This window comes from Marmota marmota, unplaced genomic scaffold, assembly GCF_001458135.2.
Source record: "Marmota marmota marmota unplaced genomic scaffold, marMar, whole genome shotgun sequence".
Taxonomy (NCBI): Eukaryota; Metazoa; Chordata; class Mammalia; order Rodentia; family Sciuridae; genus Marmota; species Marmota marmota.
Window position 1 is genome coordinate 23633715 of NW_026000240.1, and position 20040 is coordinate 23653754.

General features: G+C 46.4%; 1 protein-coding gene across 1 annotated transcript in view; it reads right to left on the reverse strand.

The window, feature by feature from the left end:
- Clstn2 (calsyntenin 2) overlaps positions 1-20040 on the reverse strand; it is a 346124-nt gene that overhangs the window by 13943 nt on the left and 312141 nt on the right. Inside the window, exons 10-12 of the mRNA XM_048794510.1 lie at positions 14534-14700; positions 5626-5774; positions 3405-3622 (exon numbers count right to left, since the gene is read on the reverse strand). Coding sequence (XP_048650467.1) covers positions 3405-3622; positions 5626-5774; positions 14534-14700 — 534 coding nt within the window. The remainder of the gene's footprint in view (positions 1-3404; positions 3623-5625; positions 5775-14533; positions 14701-20040) is intronic.

Below are 20040 nucleotides of genomic sequence, written 5' to 3' on the forward strand. Positions count from 1 at the left end.
ACAGGCATGAGGACTGCTGGGATGGCAGCCCTTGCTCTTCATCTCTCTTCTGTTTGCAGCTGGGCTGGGTCGGGAGACGAGGCTGTGCAATCCCAAATACCAGGCCCATCGCGCACCTGTCAGGTGGCACTGAGGCTGGGTGGCATGAATTAGTGGGAACGGCGTGAATACGATAGTCAGAAACTGGAAAGCAGCTCTACCTCCCAGAAGCTGTAAAAATGTTAGATAAACTCCCTGCCACTCAGTTTCCTTGTTCCTGGAGAGAGCTAGGGTCTTGGGAGTATTGAAAATAGTGTCCTGCTCAGGCCAGGGCCTCCATTTGCCACAGCCCTCAATTAGGGGAGAGCTAAGTGGCCTGGCACCCTGACCCCGCAGCTTCGTCATGTGGCCATTGTGTGTGTCCGTCTCCCCCACCAGGCTCTGGGGTTCTCAAGGGCAGAAGTACCTGACTGGATCCCCCATGTCTGATGCAGAAGCTGCCGTGGAGCAGTTGTTACTAGGCATGGTTCAAATGGAGCTGGATTATTAATTCATAATCAATTAAGTCAGCATAATATAACCAATAATTAATTGATAATTCATTAATAATTGTGGGTTAATCAGTTGTTCAGTCTGGTGGCCCCTGCCTGATTTTATGACTCCAAGTTTCTCAGAGGAACACCTGAGTATTTGAAAGCTGGACATTGCTTGGAAGTTCTAAATTAAAATCTCATCTTAAGATAAAAGTGACTGGTATTTATGGAGGGTGATCTGTGCCAGGAACTATGCCAATGCAACCCTAATAGGCATGAAGGGGGTACTAGTGTTATCCTCATCTCACCAATGGGGAAGTGCAAGGTCACAGGGTGGAGCTGCCCCAGGTTATAGAGACTCAGGGGGAGAACCGAGCTAGACACCATGTTCTTCTGATCCCAGTTGGGAAACTTGTAACCTCTGAGTTGGTCTTCAACTGCTCTTGAAAGATTTGTGAACTGAGTCCATTTGGATAAGTATATTTCTTCATCCCCAAAGCAGGCTAGCTATATTTTGTGCCTTATGAAACATTCATGAAAATAGAAACTTAAAAACAGGGATTCACAAAGGATAATTATTTTTAAAGAATTTGTATTTTGATTAATTTTTTCAATATGCCCCAAATTGTTCTCATTATATGTATGTTATTATAAATAATTTCTATGGATTTACTTTTTAACTATTCGTCAACCACAGTGGTTTCACGAAACACTAGCAAGATCTGAAAGCCCAATGATATCCACTGGAGACAAGTCGAACATTAACAATAGTGTCAAATGGCTTCTCATAGTTTTTCTGCTTCTTTGCAGAGGGGGGTTAGATCCTTCCAACTCCTCCCTCCCGGTGTGAGTGACAGCCCCAGCGCTAGGTAGGAAGGTAGGCAAGTGTCCTCACTGCCATTTCCTGTGCTCTCTGTTGCTGGTATCATCCATCTGCAGTTCCCTTGATTCCATTTTGTTGAAGGGACCACTGGGTTCAGGTGAATCGGCCAAGCTGAGCCCTTGGGGAGCTCCTGATCTAGTTTAATAGACAGATCATCACCTCCAAGAGCTGGAAATGTTGTGTGCTAAAGGGAAGGTCCAGCAGTCTGCAACGTCCCGAGCCGGAGACTGGTCCAGTCTGGGGCTCAGGGCAGTGGAGGACAGAGGTGGGGTGGTAGGCAGAGATGTTTACCAGCAATAATGGGGCTGAGGAAGGGAAGGACCTTCCAGGCAGAGAGGAGAGCAGAGGTGTGAACTAACAGTGTGTGTGTGTTGGGAGGAAGTTCCTGTCCTTGGCACTGAGATCACATAAAGAGTGAGTCAGTGAGGGCAGAAGATGACACTAGGGCCAGTTTCTGAGGCTCCACAGCAAGTGCCATCAGCCTTCTTGTTTAAGACACCTATAATCATGATTATTCCCAACAACAATAAGAGTAAAAATTTTAAAGTACTAATAATAGCTCTCGGGCACTTGGCCGTGTGCTCTGCATGCACCTGTCATAAATAGAAGGTGAAATGTGTACCCAGATAATTGCTTTCCCCGTGCTGCCTGGGTGTCAGTGTCAGATGCAGCAAATCCAGATGCTCTTGGGCTGTAGCCACTGAGGTCATCAGGCCTTCCTTTGACTGGCTGGCTGATTTTAGCCACAAATGAGGGCAGTGGCAAGAGGGACGTTCACACGACCTAATGCACCTTGGCACATAACTGGGAAGCCACCCTGCCCGGACCGGTGGTGAAGCATTGTCTATTTTTATGAGCTCAGAAGGGCTGCCTCTCGAGCACCCCATTCGCTAGGGACTGGTGTGGTTGAAGGCAGTGGATAATTAGGATTATTATAGAAGCAGTTCTGCAGGGACTCAGGCCTACTGGCACCAACACATCATTAGTAGTGGCTTTTGGAGGGAGAGAGGAGGGTTGAAAGTGTTCTCTTGGAAGAAGCAGAAAGAACAGATCTCAAACAGATGCTTTCCCTAGAACCCTGGGCCCCTCTAGTAACAGAAGGAAGTCTCTTCCCCTCTCCTGCTTTCACTACCTCCTTCCTTCCCCCGGTTCCCTGCCTGCACACACAGTAGCTCTCAGTGCAACGAAGTCTTTCTCCCTGGCAGATAATTTACTCTTTGCCTGAGCAAACCTCCCAAGAATGGAACCTTCCCGAGAGATTAGAGCCACGTTGCTGAGTGACTTCTAACTTCTACTGCATTTATATTAATAAAATGATATTTTGTTCCTTGTGCATCTTTAGCTTTTTTTCTGGTGATTCATCAGAATAATGCTTGCCCAATTTTTTTTTTTTTTTTTTTTTGCAGTTTCAGAAAAGTGAAGGGAAGCAAAACAAATTGACTCTCCTCGTGCATCTTGGAGAATATCACTCACTCTTAGGCAGTCTTTTCTTTTTGGTGTTTCTCTTTCTTTCTTATTGGTACTGGAGATTGAACCAAGGTACTCTCTACCACAGAGTGACATCCCCAGCCCTTTTTGTTTGTATTTTGAAACAGGGTCTCTGTACATGGCTGAGGGTCTTGCTAAGTTGCTGAGGCTGGCCTCGAATTTGAGATCCTCCTGCCTCAGCCTCTTGAATTGCTGGGATTACAGGTGTGTGCCATGGAGCCTGGCCTTTCTTGTTTTTCTTCTTACATAGCTGACACCTTGCTAAGTGGAGACATGGTGTGATCCTACTTTTTTGACTTATTATTTAGCATCGATGGTGCTCGTGTGGGTGGGCCATTATTCTCCAGTCCATCTATCCCTCCCACCCCCGATAGTTCATTTGGGGTTTTTCCCAGCACTGTTTGTTTTGCTCCTGTGCATTGCCCCGCCATGGTGAATGGCACTGTTGTCCTGAAGCAGGATTTTATATGGCTACAAGAAATGAAGGCGCACCTTCCCCACAACCCCATAGGCACCTGTACCTGTGCTTTTCATGTCCCCAGGAGCCTCAGCCCTGGTGAAGGTGCTCACGATCTTGATGTCAGGGAAGAGGATCACTCCTCTGGAGCTTTCAAACTGGGAGGCAGGTCTCCAGAAGCGATCTGTGCCCTGGAGGGTGATCTGGGGCTCGATGGCCTGCAGGACCATCACATAAGCATCCACATCAGGGATGCTGATGCACACGTCTTCCCCAAAGCACCTGGAAAGACAGTTTCAGTCACAGCACTGACAAGTAAACGGTCCAACCGTCCGCTCCAGAGCTGTGGGTGAGCTTCTGGAGTCTCGGAGGAGATCGACAGAGCTTCAAAGCTACATTATAGTCCCAACTTCCAGCAATGTAGGGATTTCAATGGTTGGCTCCTGGGAGGAGTGGGTGTTTTCTATGCAATCAACAAGGAACTATTAAAGCTTTCATTATCCTTTAACAAAGTAATCAATGGCAACATTAACTAGATAGCAACTGCTATATTAATTGCATTAGTATTTAGAAGCAAATTGTTGTCTCACCGGTTGGTTGCAGCCAACTTATTGCATGAGAGCCCAGAGCTAATGTCTCCTGCTGCAGTGTGTGTGTTAGATTTCTCTGGGAAATTACACAAGTGTGCCTCTCCCAGGGGTGGGGACAGACTGCTGTGGCTCCTTTCTCCTGATGCATTGCCACAAAAGTATCTGAGAGGCTCAATGGCATGACCACAGAGTAAAGACTGAAAAGTTTGACAGATGGGGGTCCACAGCCCGACTCTGCCATTCTTAGGCTGGGAGACTGAGTAGGGTGTTCCACGGCTGTGAACCTCAGTCTCTTCATCTATATAATGAGGATATATATAATCGTCCTTGTATTAAGAATCTAGAAGCCTCTATAAAAAGGCTGCCCAGAACCTGCCTCATGGTTTGAGATCAGGAAAGTTTAGTGGGTCTGTCTCTTTCATTAGACCTCATGGTGGCCCTCGTGTCCTTGGTATTCCCCAATGTCATCAAGGCCAAAATCTTGGCTCAAATGGCGAGCCCTGGGTCAAATGGTACCCCTGGAGGCAGCCATCATCTTGCATGCATTGGGAAGGTCCCCAAGGGAAGGGCCATCTGGGTGGATCCACTGACAGGAATTAACAGGGTGGTACCTACAGGCAGGTGGGATGTGGTTGGAGGAGGTAGGTCACTGGGCCATGCCTTTGGGGTTTATGTTTTGTTTATTTCTGCCATATCCTGAACTGCTTTACTCTCCGCACCCTTCCACCATGATGTTCTGCCTCACTTTGGGTCAAGAGCAATGGAATCTGCCATCTATGGACTGAGACCGCTGCCAAATAAATGAGCGCCAAATAAATGTTTCCTCTTTGAAAATTGTTCTTGCTGGGTCTTTGGGCCACAGAGGCATAAAAGTTCCTCTCCCCTGGCAGTTTCTGGAAGCCTGTCTCAGAGCTGCTCACTGGCCGGTCTGAGCCCTTTCTTTGCTCCAATGTGGAACTGACTTGGAGGTGCCCACCCGACCCCCAGGCCTCCAGGGGTGGGAATGACCCTTCCATTGCCTCCTGCGTGTAACTGCTCCTTCCCAGGCCCCAGCAATGCAGTCATCGGTAGTCCCATCTTTCTCCACTGTTCATCTCTGAGTCGTTCTACTCTAGGTGCCTGGAGACTCCATTCCTCCCCCGGGGAGTCTCTCTGGGGCCTTCTTCCTAGTGACCCTCCCAGGTGGCTGTCCTGGCTGGGAAGTGATTTGATGGCCATAAGTGTGCTATCCAAAGATTGCAGTACAAGTTTCATTTTGTTAATTTAACACATATCCCTGGGGACAAGAACCATGCCCTTTCTTCCTTTGGCTTTATTCGGGAATTCTGGGAGGGTGGGTTGATTCGTTTAATTCAATTTAATAAGTCTTTGCCAAATGCCTACCATGTACCTGGGCAGGCAGTGTGTCTTCAAATCAGACCACTTCAAACCCCGTCCTTTGAGAATTTATAGGAAGCCACCCCCCCAGGCCTCAGACTAGATGTAGAATGAAGCACAGAGAGGCGGGTGCAAGTTGGAGAAACAGTATTTTCCTTAAGAAAGCACAAAGGAGACCAGATCCATCGCAGCAGCCTCCCAGCGAGAGCAGAGACACTGAAGAACTGCAAATCCTGTTTCACAAGGGAATGTTCCCAAAGCAACATCCCTGCTACCTCCAGGATAGTTAGGGTCCTAGACAGACTGGCGTCCACTCACTGGACTTTGGAGGACACTCTGAGGCGCCGCACGCCTGCCGTCGGGAACTGCCTGGAGTTGATGTAGGACACCTTCTGGAGGGCATGGTTGACATTCCCAATGTCGTCCCCTTCCATCACTAGGATGGACTGCGAGGGGTTGAAGTGATACTGGAAGACAGAAGTGGGGGGGTCACAAGAGAGAGTGGTCAGCCATAGGCAGAGTCCCCTGGAAGTTCTCCAATGCCATGAAAAGGCCATCGAGGTCCCCATAGGCATCCTCAGAGCATCTGCAAGTGAAGCGTGAGCACAAATGGCTGCTTTCAACCTCCTGAGCTGCAGCGCAGCTCCTGCTACTCCCTGCTGAGCTTTGGGAACCTCCTCCCGAGTTCTCTCTAGGGACTGTAAACTCCCAGTAGGGTCAGCCTGAGCCACAGGATGCAATTCTGAAAACCCAGTCAGAAGCCTGGCCCGGACTCCTGGGTGGTCTAGTCCAGCAACTTCTAGCCCTTGATTGTCCAAACTTGGGTGTTGCCTCCTCCTGCTGTTCTTGTCTCTGGCCTTGAATGGCTCCCCAGTCCATCCTGCACTCCAATCATGACCTAGCATACATTTTCTTAGCTTGTAAACTTAGGGCTCATTTTTCAGTTAATTGCTTTCCTTCTCTTCCAGACCTCAAGGTTTCCCACAAGTTTTATGTGTGGGTTCCTCATCTATCCAGTCATTGGAGTCCCACACGTAGTGGAGACCCAAGCGTCCCTTATTGAGTGGCCTGGGACCTTGAGTTACATCCAGATCCTTGCTCCTTCCCAGGTCCCCTGAGTAGTTAGTCTTCTTTGAAGGGAATATGGAGAGCTGCTTTTGTATTTCTGTGAGTTACTGATTCTGATCCACTGAGTAAGTATTATTTGGAATTATTGTCAATAGGACGGTAAGAACATTCTGTGGATTCAGATTATATACCCAAGGCTCAAGGGGTCATGTCACAGATAAGGGGGGATGGATACATTTTTACATAGGAACCTGACTTAACATATATACTTCTGAATATATTGTATACTCACTCTGTTCAAATGCATATGTAAGTTAAGTGAAAAATATAGGTCTTTTTCCTACGTCTCATCCATCTAGTTTCCACAATCTGATCCCACAGGTAATCACTCTTATATTAATTTCTCAGTAGAAAATTGCAATCTTGGGCAGAGTTAGTTGATTCCTCTCCCAGAGAGAGGCCTACACACGTCTATCCTATTAACCCGGTGATTGATGGTACCCTTCCCCACAGGATACACATTTTTGCCCTGCTGCACTCAGAAGTGGTCATGTGGCTAGCTTGCTCAGTGACATGTGAGCAGAAATATCACTTGGTTCACACTGAGATGGAAGGTTTAATAGCCAATTCATGGTTTACCATGTCTCTTTCTTTCTGCCATAAAACCCGCAAAATTCCTTTAGTTCCTTGTCCTTGGTCCTAGTCTCACAGTGAAGGTGGTATGTATTAGAGACACAGCCAATCTGCAGTGCATATGAAGCACAAGTAGTAAAAATTATATTGTATAAGCTTCTAGGATGTTAAGTCATTTGTTACTGAAGCATAACCTAGCCTATCCTGACAGTTATACTTAAGCACTCTTATATATTATCATTGAACACAGATTTTTGCCTTTGCCTTTCTTATATCAAAGGTAGCATATTACATGATGTATCATACTTTGTGTTTCTCACTTAGCTCATATCTCTTGAATGTTTCTGTTTTAGTACATGAACAGCTTCATTATTCCTTTTTCTAAGATGTGTACTATTTTTATAGATAAACTGTGATTTTTTTCTCATATTTATAATTGGTATATTTCAATTATATACAACGGTGAGTTTTGTTGTTACATATTTGTACATGCATATGATATTAAAATATAATTTGGCCAATGTCATTCCCTAGTAGTTCCCTGTCCCTTCCCTCTTCTCTGTCCCTGGTTCCTTTCCTCTATTTTACTGACCTCCATTTGATTTTCATGAGATGCACCATCTTCTTTCCCTTTTCCTCCCTAGTTTTCATATAGGAGAGAAAACATACAACCCTGGATTTTCTGAGTTTGACTTATTTCACCTAACATAATGTTCTTAAGTTCAACTCATTTTTCTGCAAATGACATAGTTTAATTTTTTCTTTGTGTCTGAATAAAACATCACGTGTGTATGTGTATATATATGTATATATGTATCATGGTTTCTTCATCTATCCTCCCATTGACAGATACCTGGGCTAGTGCCATAGTTTGGCTATTGTGAATTGTGCTTCTATAAACATGGGTGTGCATTATCTCGCCACAGTGTGCTGACTTTAATTCTTCAGGATAAATTCTGAGGACTAGTATAGCTGGGTCAAATGGTGGTTCCATGCCTAGTCTCCTGAGCAACCTCCATACTGATTTCCACAGTGGTTGCACTAATTTACAATCCCCCCAACAGTGTAAAAATGTTCCTATTCCTCCACACCCTCTCCAGCACTTATTATTGCTTGTATTCTTGATGACTGCCATTCTTACTGGAGTCAGATAAAATCTCAGTGTCATTTGGATCTGCATTTCCCTACTTGTTAATGATGTTGAGAATCTTTTCAAGTATTTATTGGTCATGGGTATTTCTTCTTTTGAGAGGTATTTGTTTCCGTCATTTGCAATGTATTTATCAGGTTGTTTGTTAAATTTTTTGAGTTACATATTTTAGATACTAATCCTCTGTCAGAAAAGTAGCTTTCAAAGATTCTCTGCTATTCTGTAGTTTCTCTCTTCACATTCCTGTTTCCTTTGCTGTACTGATGCTTTTTAATTTGATGACATCCCATTTATTAACTCTTGGCATTATTTCCTGAGCTTTGGGGTCCTACTGAGAAAGTCGTTGCCTGAACCTACATGCTGGAGTGTTGACCCTACCTTTTCTTCTAGGAGTTGCATAGTTTCTGGTCTAATTCCTAGCTCTTTGATCCATTTTGAGTTGACTTTGGGGCAGGTTGAGAAACAAGGGTCTCGTCTCATTCTTTTCCATATGGATTACCAGTTTTTCCAGCATCATTTATAAACTGTAATTTTTGAAATCAGTCTACTAATGTGAATTGTTGGGTTATTTTAAGTCTTTTACTGACAATGCCACAGTGAGTAATCTCATACTCAAGAGTGTGCAAATGTATCTGTCGGATAAATCCCTATGGTAAGATGACTAGGTCAACAAGTACCTACACTCAACTTTGATCAACATTGCCAAGTTCTCCATTGCTGGGTCGAGTCAGTGTGCACTCCTTCCAACAGTGAGTGACAACACCTCTTTTCTCAGCACCTTGGCGACACAGCCTGCTGTCAGACTGGGATTTTTGTCAATCTGGTAGATGACAAATGCCATGTTAGTGTAGTTTTATTTTGTATGGCTCTTACCACGAAGGAAGCCGAGTCCATCTTTTTATGGATTTAAGGGAAAATCAGTCCATATTCACATTTTCCAGATCTGACTTGACGTCGTAAGGGCACGCTGTTCTGTATCTGCATCCCAGCGAGAGATGGATGTGTCATGAGCACTATTGGTGACATTGAACCATGTCAGTCTCTTGCTTAGTTTCCCCGGCCAACAGCTCCATGTTCATCCGTTTCTATCAGGGGTGTGTCTTCTCATTCCCCACTCCTTGAGGCTTCTGGGCTCTCACTGAGGTTCCACTGGGCTTTGGTCCCTTCCTTCCGTGGCACTTACAAAATGGTAGTACACTTATTATACTAGTATCGTGACAGGGGCTGCTGAGCCCAGAGACCCTGACTCTTCTCCTGAATCTCAGAACCTAACCCCAGCGTTCTGAGAGCGCTGTTGGGTGAACAAGTGAAGAGTTCCTGGGCCCACATTTCACACAGTGTCACCCCTGCCAATCCCCAAAGGGACTTTCCATTCGCTTGAATTTTCATTGGAACTCATTATCAGTCCTTGCCAGGGTCATGTGACCACACCTAGCCAACGAGACACTGATTTTCCCTTAAATCCACAAAAAGATGGACTCAGGAGGTGGGGTGTGGTGCTCTGGGCCTAGGCGGAGAGATGCCTCGCAGGACATTTCAGTGACCTCCCTGACTAAGTGTAAGAGACAAGCAAAATTTTAATTTTAAAATGTTAAGCCATTGAGATTTTGAGGACATGACCACAATGGTTAACCCATCTAGAGGACTCACTTGGGACCAAGTATTTCAGATTTTGGAGTATTTGGATCTATATAATGAGATATCTTGGGGATGAGATTCAAGTCTAAACATGAAGTTCACTGATGTTTCATAGACACCCCTGATGCATAGTCTGAAGGTAATTTCACACAACGTTTTTCATGCACTTGTGTTTCGACTGGCTTGTCACATGAGATTGTGTGGGGAATTTTCTACTTGTGACGTCACAAGAGTGCTCAACAAGTTTTGGATTTGGAGAATTTTGTGCTTCACATCTTTGGATTAGGAATGCTGGACTGGTGTAAAGTTTCTAGCATCTTCAAGGTGTCTGGCCTACGATAGCACTGATCACACTGCATTTCTGTCTGTGCTGAGCCTTCTTTGCTCGTGGGGCCACCCTGTCTTCTCTGCTCTTCCTTTTCCATGGTCCCGCTCTCTTTTGTCCCTTAAAGGGTCTCTCTGACTGTGCTTCTGGCCGCAAGCACTGCCCCTGTGTGCTAGGCACATGGCAATCAGCTCTGCGTTGCTGTGTCTCTAGCCACAGATGCTTCACCGGCAGCGTAGGGTGTTCAGCCCCGGAGCCGCCACACGCTGGTGAGTTGTAATTAAATCTTAGATGTTTCTCAAGTCACCTGTTTCAGATTTGAGAAAATTCAAGGTCATTCTTCTAAAAATATCACTTATGATCCCAAATGGCTTTCTGCCCTTCACCCCCACTTTGCCTTCTACTCCACCTAGAGCAGAGTCTGGTGCTATTGCTGTCTGTCTGTCTGTCTGTCTGCATCCTGCAGCACGCTGTGAGCACCTCAAGGGAAGGGTCTGCTGATTTTTCCTCAGCATTGCCACAATGTCCATCCCATGATAAGCAAGAGAGGGACCATGAGGCTTGCAAAAATGCCTGCTCTCAGCCTGGCATGAGGGCTGGACAGGAAAAGCAGGAGGTTCTCCCAGAGGGATGTGCTAGCACTACCCCCATGGCAATCAGCAGGGGGCGCACTCCCATGGTGGCCACCTGGTGACAGCGCGGGCCAGGGAATGTGCTGGATCTCTAGTTGACACCCTGCTCTGCCTGCCAGAGCGTCACAGAGAATGAAGTTGCATTGCCCTAGCCACCAACAGTTCTTGCAGGATCAATAAAACCCTCCAGGGAGTAGGTTCTTGTATTTTTCCAGCTACACAATTCTCTGCTCTGTGAGTGGGTCTCTGTTCACACTGGCATCGCCCCAGGGGCAGGGGATGGTGGTATCCTTGGGGCTTCAGCAAAGCATGGCAGTGTTTGTTCTCCATTGGGAAGTTGTGTCAGGGCCACAGTGAGCCCAGAAGATGGCCTGGGGACAGATGGCCCTTCCAGAATGGTCACCTTTCCTAGAAGCTCAGCTGGTTTCTCCAGCCACCAAGCAGGATGGGCCCTCAGTGAGGTTTCTGCTTGTTTCTGGGCTCTGTAGGCATCTTCATTTCCCCTGGATGCCTGTCATCTACTATCCGCTGTGGGCTGGACCAGATAAAGACCGCTACTCTAGAGGCTGCCCCAAGACAAAGGGACCTGTGATTTGTTGAGACCTGCTTAGGTTTGCTGATGTGTGTGTATGCACTTGTGTGTGTATGTATGTATATGTACATATATATTCTTCTATTCAATTTTTATAGCTAAAAGATTAATATTAAGTCAATTTTATACATGCAGGGTCTGCATGAAGGGATTAAATCTTGTCCAGTCACCCTGATAACAAATATTGGTGGTGTGACTTGAATCCAGGTATGCCTTACTCTACAATCCTTGCTCTTTCACACTGTAAAGATGATAGTGATGGGGGACTGCACTGTGAAAATCAGAACAGGGTCTTCTTCAGGAATGTGGCTATTCCACAGCATTTTACCTGGATGGAAGACCACAACCACCAGAACCATTTAAAGACTTGAGACAGCCGGAGAAATACTCAGAAATGTGCATGATCCAGAGGAAGAAAAGAGAGGGACCTGTGTCCAGCCCTAAGAGCAGGGAGGGAATTTTCTTAATCCCAGGAGGGCTTCAATTCTTCTATTTGGAGAAGCAGGAGGAGGCCAGTAACCAGCAAATAAAATAAGGGCCATTATTCAGAAATGATGTGAGGGATAAATGCAGGGAAGGAAGGAAGTTAGTTTTAATAATTTTCAAGATCATCTTCTAATCTGAGTGCAGAGGAAAAGAGTGTGGATTTATCTTGGACAAGTCCCTGAGCCTCAGTCCCCTTATTTTTGAAATGAGGTCATAATATTTAATCTGTTTTGAAGAGTGGGGATAATGAACGTAAAATCGCCCCCAGTGGCGCTCCATAAATTGTCCTATTAACTTCTTACACAGTGCTCTAGTTCTCACCAGACGTGCCCAGGGGATGGAACAGGATCATTTGCAGTGATGTGGTTAAGAACCGCTGGCATCCTGAAAAGCCAGGCAACCCCACCCCCCATTTTTTGATGCCACTTATTGCAACGCTTCTGCTTTTCAAAAGGCCAGGACTCCTCTGGTTCTTAATTTACCATTCTAAAAGATGCATGGATTTTAAGTCCAGCATCTTTGGTTTGTTTGCTCGGAAGATCCTGGAACTCTGCAACTGCGGCCTCATGCGGAGGCTCAGAGCAGAGAAGATGCACTTAGAGGCAGGGGGTAAATCCAGAATCAGATAAAAAGAGAGGAGGTTTGGAGAATGATCTCTGCATCACTGGTTGACAAAACCCTAAGAAAATAACACATACGGTGGGGTCAAGACTGGCCTTTCCAACATGAGGCCATCTTGTGAGCTTCGTCCAAAGACAAGTGATTAGCTGTAGAGTGTGTGTGTGTGTGTGTGTGTGCGCACACACACACGCACGCATGCATGCACATGAGCTTGTGTGCCAGCTGTGTTAAACAGTGATCTGGGAAGTCAATCTTGCTTTATGATGCTTCCTACACTCCTTCCATCTTTCCCCTCTGACCCAGCCTCATGGGTGAGCCCTTAAACCCCACACTCACCAAGATCATGCTCCCTTGTGTGGCCCTTCAATGGCTCCCAGTTGCTAATAGAAAAAAAAAATGTAAACACCTAAACAAAGACGTGGCCTCTGTCTACTTCTCTGGTCCCACTTTCCCCTGGTTGCCCCCTGCAATCTGAGCACCTTAGTGCTGGCCTTAAAGTTTTCCAGTGCTCCCTGTGATATTCCTCAGCCTCCTGCCCTGGCACCACTCAGGATCTTGGAAGGACAGTCCTCTCGCCTGCCTCCTGCTCTTCTCCAGGTTGGTTCCTACTTACCCTTCCTTGACATCCTGCTCTGACCTTACCTTCTCTGGGGAGGCTTCTCTGACTGCCATTTACCCAGAGTCCAGAGTCTGGGATCAGGATTCCCTGGGTTCCAATTCTGGCTCTGCCTATCACTAATTCTCCAATCTTAGGGAACTTTCTCTTTCAGTCCTCAGTTCCTACTGTGAAAAATGAAAAATATTCATGGTCCTCTGTCAAGGGGAAATTCTCAGAAATAATAACCATAAAGCATTTAGAACAAAACAGTGGCTGGCAGAGGGAGGCTGGTGAATTCCAGGGCTCCCCGTCATTGAAGAAGTCATCAAGCTCCATTACAAATGGCCCCTGAACACAGGAAGCTGGGGACATTGATTGATTGCAAATACAAGTGTCAGGTTTGATGACCACAGTCCTTCCAGGGTTGCCCAGTGTGCGGGTCACAGGCGTAGGTCCCTGCAGAGGGAGGTCCTCAGTCACTCTATTGTTCAGGGCAGGCAGGCCCAGGGTGGGACAGCAGGACACAGCTCTGTGGCAGCCTAGGTAAGGATGGGCAGCACCTGGGAAACCTCTATGTAGAATCACTCCCTTGGAAAATGACCAGGGAGGGGAACTGTCACAGCTTCTAGGGCTCTGGGTAGCCATCATTGTCCCCAGAGATTGGGCCACCCTGACTTCCTGAGAAGAGCTGAGAGACTGCCTCTGCCTTCCCAGACTGGGGGCCATGTTGATGGAACAGGGGCTCCGATGATATTGTCTCTGACACTTATTCAGCACCCAAGGGACCCACTGGCAGCAGGAGCTCTGTAAGTCCGGGTGAGGCAGAAAATAACCCCCTGGCTGGTCACATCCTTCCCTGCTCCCTTCAGGAGACGCTTTTTCTCAGAACATAGCTTTGATTCTCTCAGATCACTTGAATATTTTTGTTTCACACGGGCAATAAAAATAGTGAATCTGTTCACATTCCTTTTGGTGGCCAGAGATTGCTGGGAGTATGACCTGTGCGTCACCATAATGATGCAGACCCAATGACCTCCAATTCTGCCCCCTCTGTTTCCCCTTTCCTTTCTCATGTGTCGCTCTGGGTCCTATTTATTTATTTGTTTTTCGATCCTTTTGGGGGTGTATTTATTTTTCCTACACTGCCTGAGCGTACTTTTGCACGCTGCTTCAGTTCCTGTAGGCGAATGAAAAGCCAAGCAAACGCTCAACCCACAGACTCGAATCACTTCCTCCAGGCAGACCCAGAGCACGTGCTGACTGTCGGGCGTGGGCTGATGGTCCACGAGGACTGGATCTCAGAGTTTCAGGAGATGGCAGCAGAAATCAGTCCCTCTTGAAAGTCACAGCCACAAGCCTCCCCCACTCTGCAGTGGCACCATTTCTGTGCAAGAAATAAACTCATTCCTGGCCGACCCGGATGTGGGGCAGCCTCAGCCTCATAAATCAACGTCTCAGGGGGCGACACCGGCTCCTTTCTTACCTTTATTCCTTGCCCGAGGCTTTCTAAGGAGTTAATATCCAGCCCTTCCTTGCAGGCCTGCAAGCAGGAAATCACCTTCTGACTTTCCATCTTGCCAGGGCGCATGGTGAGGCTGGCCAGGCTGCCGTGGAAGAACTGCGCAAACCGGGGTTTAGCGACTTCTCCCCCTGAAAGAAACAGAGGCTCCATCATTTGCCCTGTGGAGGCTGGGTCCGAGTGACCCTGTCAAGACACCAATTGGCTATGGAGCCAGGGTTACATTGACTGTGTGTCCCATAAGCCTGAGTGGGAAAGCAAACTCTTGTGATTCATCTCTGTGTGTGTGTGTGTATGTGTGTGTGTATATGTGTGTGTGTGTGAGTGATTTATTTCCCCATTGATAATAGAGGCCACGGGGTGGGGTTCCCTCCTATTGGCCACCCACTGATAACACCTTCTGGGTTTGCCCACTTACCTGTGCTTACACCTGTTCCTCTTTACACAGAGACCCCGCCCGCCGCGACCTGGCATTGTTAGAGGATGCTCTATTTGTGTGTTTTCTCTCTTCCAGAGCCTAAAACTGTGGTTTAGCACCTCGGTTTAATCATCTGGGGGATCTTTAAAAAGATAAACTGATGCCCCGTGCTTCGCCTGACACCCAGGGGTTCCGACTTAACTTGGAGCGGGGAGTCGAGTACCTCCTTAGTGAATCAGATGTGAAGCCAAGGTTAAGAGCGGTGGGACTGTACTTGGTTGGGTTTTTTGCATACTCCTGTGGGATCTCTCCCCTTGATGCTGCCCGCAGGCTTCCTCTTTGCATGCTGCTCTAATTTATTAGTTTAAGTCTCTCTCTCCTGGATAGCAAGGATCACGCATGCATTATTCATTTTAATGAAGACAATACTGAGGAATCTCAGGGGCTGAGGGCTACACCAGGCACTTTGCATAAGCAGGCTCGGTTATCCTTCGCAACAACACTTGGCCTCTTGGTGTCCTCCTGGCAGCCTGTACCCTGCCTGGCACACAACAGACACTCTATAATTGCCTGCTTAACTGAAGGTGACAGTGAGGTGAATACCAGTAAAGCGGCATCCGTCTCACTCTGTCCCTCCTGCTGAGGCAGCCCTGAGGGGTAGGGTGTTGACTCAGTCTCCAGGGGTGGACTCTACTTCATTTAAGCCAATACAATATGCCATCCCTGAGCTCCAGTGACTGATTCAGGGTGGACCTGGGACCCAGTGCCAAGATGAAGCCAATCAGCACCTGGCATTTAATAAGTCAGAGGAACTGGCCCAGAAATAAACATGGGACCAAATTTAGGCAAGGATCAAGAGGGATGTTGGCTTGCAGATTATGCAAAAAAAACCAAAACAAAACAAAACAACAAAAAAAAAAACTTTTGGTTTTCTTCTTTCCAGAAAGTTTTTAAGCAACTCCTGCTGCCTTTCCCCCAGATGGTCAGGTCAAGATGGAAGGCTGAGGGCTGCCACGGCTTCTTGCCATTAGTCTAGGGACAACCAAGGCATGTGGTGGTGGGGGGGAGAGCAGAGCCAAGAGAGTCATGGTAGGATGGATCAGGTCTCAACAGATGCCCTCGCTGCTGTGCTTCAGGATGTCCTCAGCTGCAGGGGCCACTCTTCTATATTTAAGGGTTAAACCCTCTTGACTCACAGTGATGCTCCCTGCCACCCAAAGGCTTTGTACTTTGGAAATGCGAGGTCCCTTTTGAAATTTTTACTTCCAAGGGAATTCTGAGCAGATTTTTGCTTGGAGGGATGGACTGAGATAGCCCATGACTACGGAGAAGTCAATTGGAGACTTTTCATCTGGATCCTAAAAGCCCCCCAGATAAAGGGCTCCTCTGAGCCATTAGCATGCTCCTGCCCTACCAAAGGGATGTGTTTGCCAACCTGCAGATTGGAGGGAGCTAGCCGAGTCTCTGGTGCAGCGGCCACCCTTCAAGGCGTGGAGACAGTCTTCCCTGCCCTGCCCTGGAGCGGCAGAACCAACAGCCATCGTTTAATGGACGTGAACTAGTACCCGTTACTACGGGAGGTCCTCAGCACGTATCCTCTCACTGGATCCTCACGAAGCCCCTGGGAGGTAGGTCCTCCTTCTACAGTCACAGCTGAGCAAATGTAGGCCTAGAGTGTTGAAGTAAGAGGCCAAGACCACGCTGCAGGAAGCAGGTGGCCACCCACCCACGCCCAGCACAAAATAATGTGTCCCGGAGGGGCCACCAGCCCAGTCCAGAGTGAGTCTGAGAGAAACCAGCTGTGACCCTGCCATTGGCCGTCCTCAAGGGCTAACCTCTGTGACTCTCCCGGATGCCACAGCACTTTCCTACACACTGTTTTCTCTCAGTAAAACATATTCGTGTTCTGCATTTTCGACTCAAGAATCCAGATCTTGCACTCTATTTATTTTTAGTGATGGGACTCCAGGAAATCAATTCAATTAGCATTTTGCCACAGGAGACCAGGTGAAAATCTGAAATATATTTGTACCCAGTGGTGACCGTGATGTAGAATTTTTAAAAAAATAATAGATACATTAAAATTTTTAATGTCTAGGGTGACCACATAGGTCACGTCTCTCCTCTGTTAACATTTAGAGTAAACAAGGTCATGAATCATTTTAGGAAAATAAAATAACTTGATTTTTTGTTCCCACAAACAACCTTCTTTAAGTGTTTGCAAAATGTGGTTTTGGATTCCTGAGCCCAGATCTGTACCCGTTTTTAAAGTGCTTGCTATAGGTCTAACCTAGAGTGTGGACCACACTCTACAGGAACTTACACTAGATAGGAGAATAGAGTACAGACCCTGACAAAATAAAACAAAAATAAAAGATTCAATTGCCAGCAGAGCAAACATACTGAACAGTGCATGATTAATTTCCAAACAAGTTATATAGACAAACTGTCTGTATTAATAGGTCCAGGGGAGAAAAATAGGTACCATTTATTAGGTCCTTGAAACATGGAGGATTCTTTAATAAGCTATTTTATTCCATGTGCTATTTTATTTAATCCTTAAGTGGGGGTACTATCTCGGAGATCTTTGCTTCTGTGCTTTATTTTTTTCTGTGACATTTCTCCCATCTCACTTCCATTTTAACACATCTCTCGACTTGCTCCCTGGGGGATCAAGGGAAGAGGCTGAAGCGAAGTCTTTTCCCAAATGCTGTTTCCCAAAGCCTCAGGAGAGCAGTGAAGACCTGGGAATAGGTCTACCTTTGGGGGAAGAATAAGGAAAGAGAAGCTGACTTCCCCCCAGGTGTGGTGGGGAGGAGGGTGGCAGGAGGAGGTGGGGGGATACAGTGTCGGAGGTTCAGAGTGAAGGTCCTTGCAGTTGCTCGGGATGTGGGATGTGGGATGCTGGCTGCTGGCCTGGCCGGCTAGGACAGTAGACCACAGATGGATTTTGAGAGAGATCATGAGATGCAGGGAAATATTGATGTGCCCCCCCAAGTAAGGCAAGGAAATACCAGGATACAGTCCTGAAGGGCCATCATGACTGATGACCAAAAGAGGTGAGCACCATTTCAGTGGACACCTGTATGGAAAGGTAACCAGGGCCCCTCAACACCCTAGCACCATCCATCTTCTGCCATCATCCAGCACTCAGAGAAAAGGAGAAAAGTCCAAGTCATTGGAGGCTAAATCTCCCCCACTCACTTGGAATAAGGGCTTGAAATGAAAAAAATTATGGCTGTGGGGAAAGCCATTTTCTTCTTGTGAAGGAGAATCTTCCTGCTGCAGTTAACATCTCCTTTTATAAACGAGGTTTACAAAGTTCTATAACTTGTCCAAGGCCACAGGCCAGAAATGAGTGAAGCCAAGCTGCTAACTTGGGTCTTACTTGCTCCCTGGTCTTTGTCCTACACATCAGATAATGAGATGTTGCTGGAGAGATGCAGGGAGGATTTCTCAGAGGGAGGCTGGGGGAGAATGCCCAATTATGCTGGGCTCTGTGGACTCCACATGGCTTTTCCAGAGACACCCAGTGGCAAGTGTCAGTTTGCCAGGAAACAGTCATTTTCAAAAACAACAGTGGATTCAGTAGGCTCCCTGTGTCCTCGGGTTTCACATCCGCAGATTGAAAATAGTTTAAAAATGTGTCTATAATAGACACATACAGGCTCTTGTTATCATTCCCTAACCATTACAGTATGAAAATTATTATGTAGCATTTACATTATATTAGGTATTAGAAGTAATCTAGAGGTGATTTGAAATATTCAGAGGAGGATGTGTGTAGGTCTTATTCAAATGCTTTCTATAAGGGATTTGAGCATCTCTGAATTTTGGTATCTGCAGGTGGTCCAGGAACCAATCTCCCACAGATACTGAGGGATGGCTGTATTTGGCAAACATGATTTGATGGAGCCTGTCTTATTCTGAGCCAGAGCCTGCATTGGGAATGGAGAGCTCCACACCCATCCCCCACCCCCCCACCACAGCTTGCCTTCATCTGGAGGAGAGACCCGCTCACTGTGATGACAGCTTTGGAATCAGGAATGGTCACTTTACTCTAAGCCTAATTTGAAGTAAATATTCTACGTCGTGTGAATGCAGTAAATCTTCCCCCTGAGCAAAACGTGTTCAGGGTGCTCCTGGTCTTTCCTGCTGTCACTGCCACAGTGATTAGGCTAAGAAACTCACAGGAACCAGCGAGGGGCAGGTTCTCTCTTGCCTGAGTTGCATGGTGCTCTGTGCAAGGGGGGGTGGTGGTGGCTGGGGAAGGCCCTCGATGAACACAATTTCATGGATGACTGGCTATCCATTTTGAGCAATGCAAATGGCAAGACTGTCTGAAATCTTGCTTTCTTTTATTTCCTCATTTCAGTGATGAGACACCCATGGAATGCAAAGACTAAGTGAAGTATGTCAGAGACCCCATCTGCTGCAGCTCTGAAACTCTGTTCACACCATCCTGGGGGTATACACATGGCTGCAGGTTGCAGGTGACTTGCAGAGAAATAGGATCTGTCATCCTGGCTGGCCATGACACATTCTCAGCAGGCTTTCTTGACCCTTTCATTATTTTTTTTTTGGAGATTATATTTTTACCTGTTAGTTATACATGACAGTAAAATGCATTTATGCACTTTGATATGTCATACATAGATAGGATATAATTTCTCATTTTTCTGAGTGTATATGTTGTAGAATCACATTGGTCATGCAGTCATATACATAAAGTAATCATGTCTTTTTGTTCTACTATCCTTCCTATCCTCACATCCCCTTTCCTCCCCTCTTTTCACCTAATCTAAGGTAACTCTATTCTTCTCTAGCCCCCCACCCCTCAACATACACACTTATTGTGAATTAACATCCACATATTAGAGAAAACATTCAGCCTTTGGATTTTTTGGGATTGGCTTATTTTGCTTAGCATGATAATCTCCAATTTCCTCTATTTGCCGGCAAATGCCATAATTTCATTCTTCTTTAAAGCTGAGTAATATTCCATTGAATATATATATATATATATATATATATATATATATATATATATATA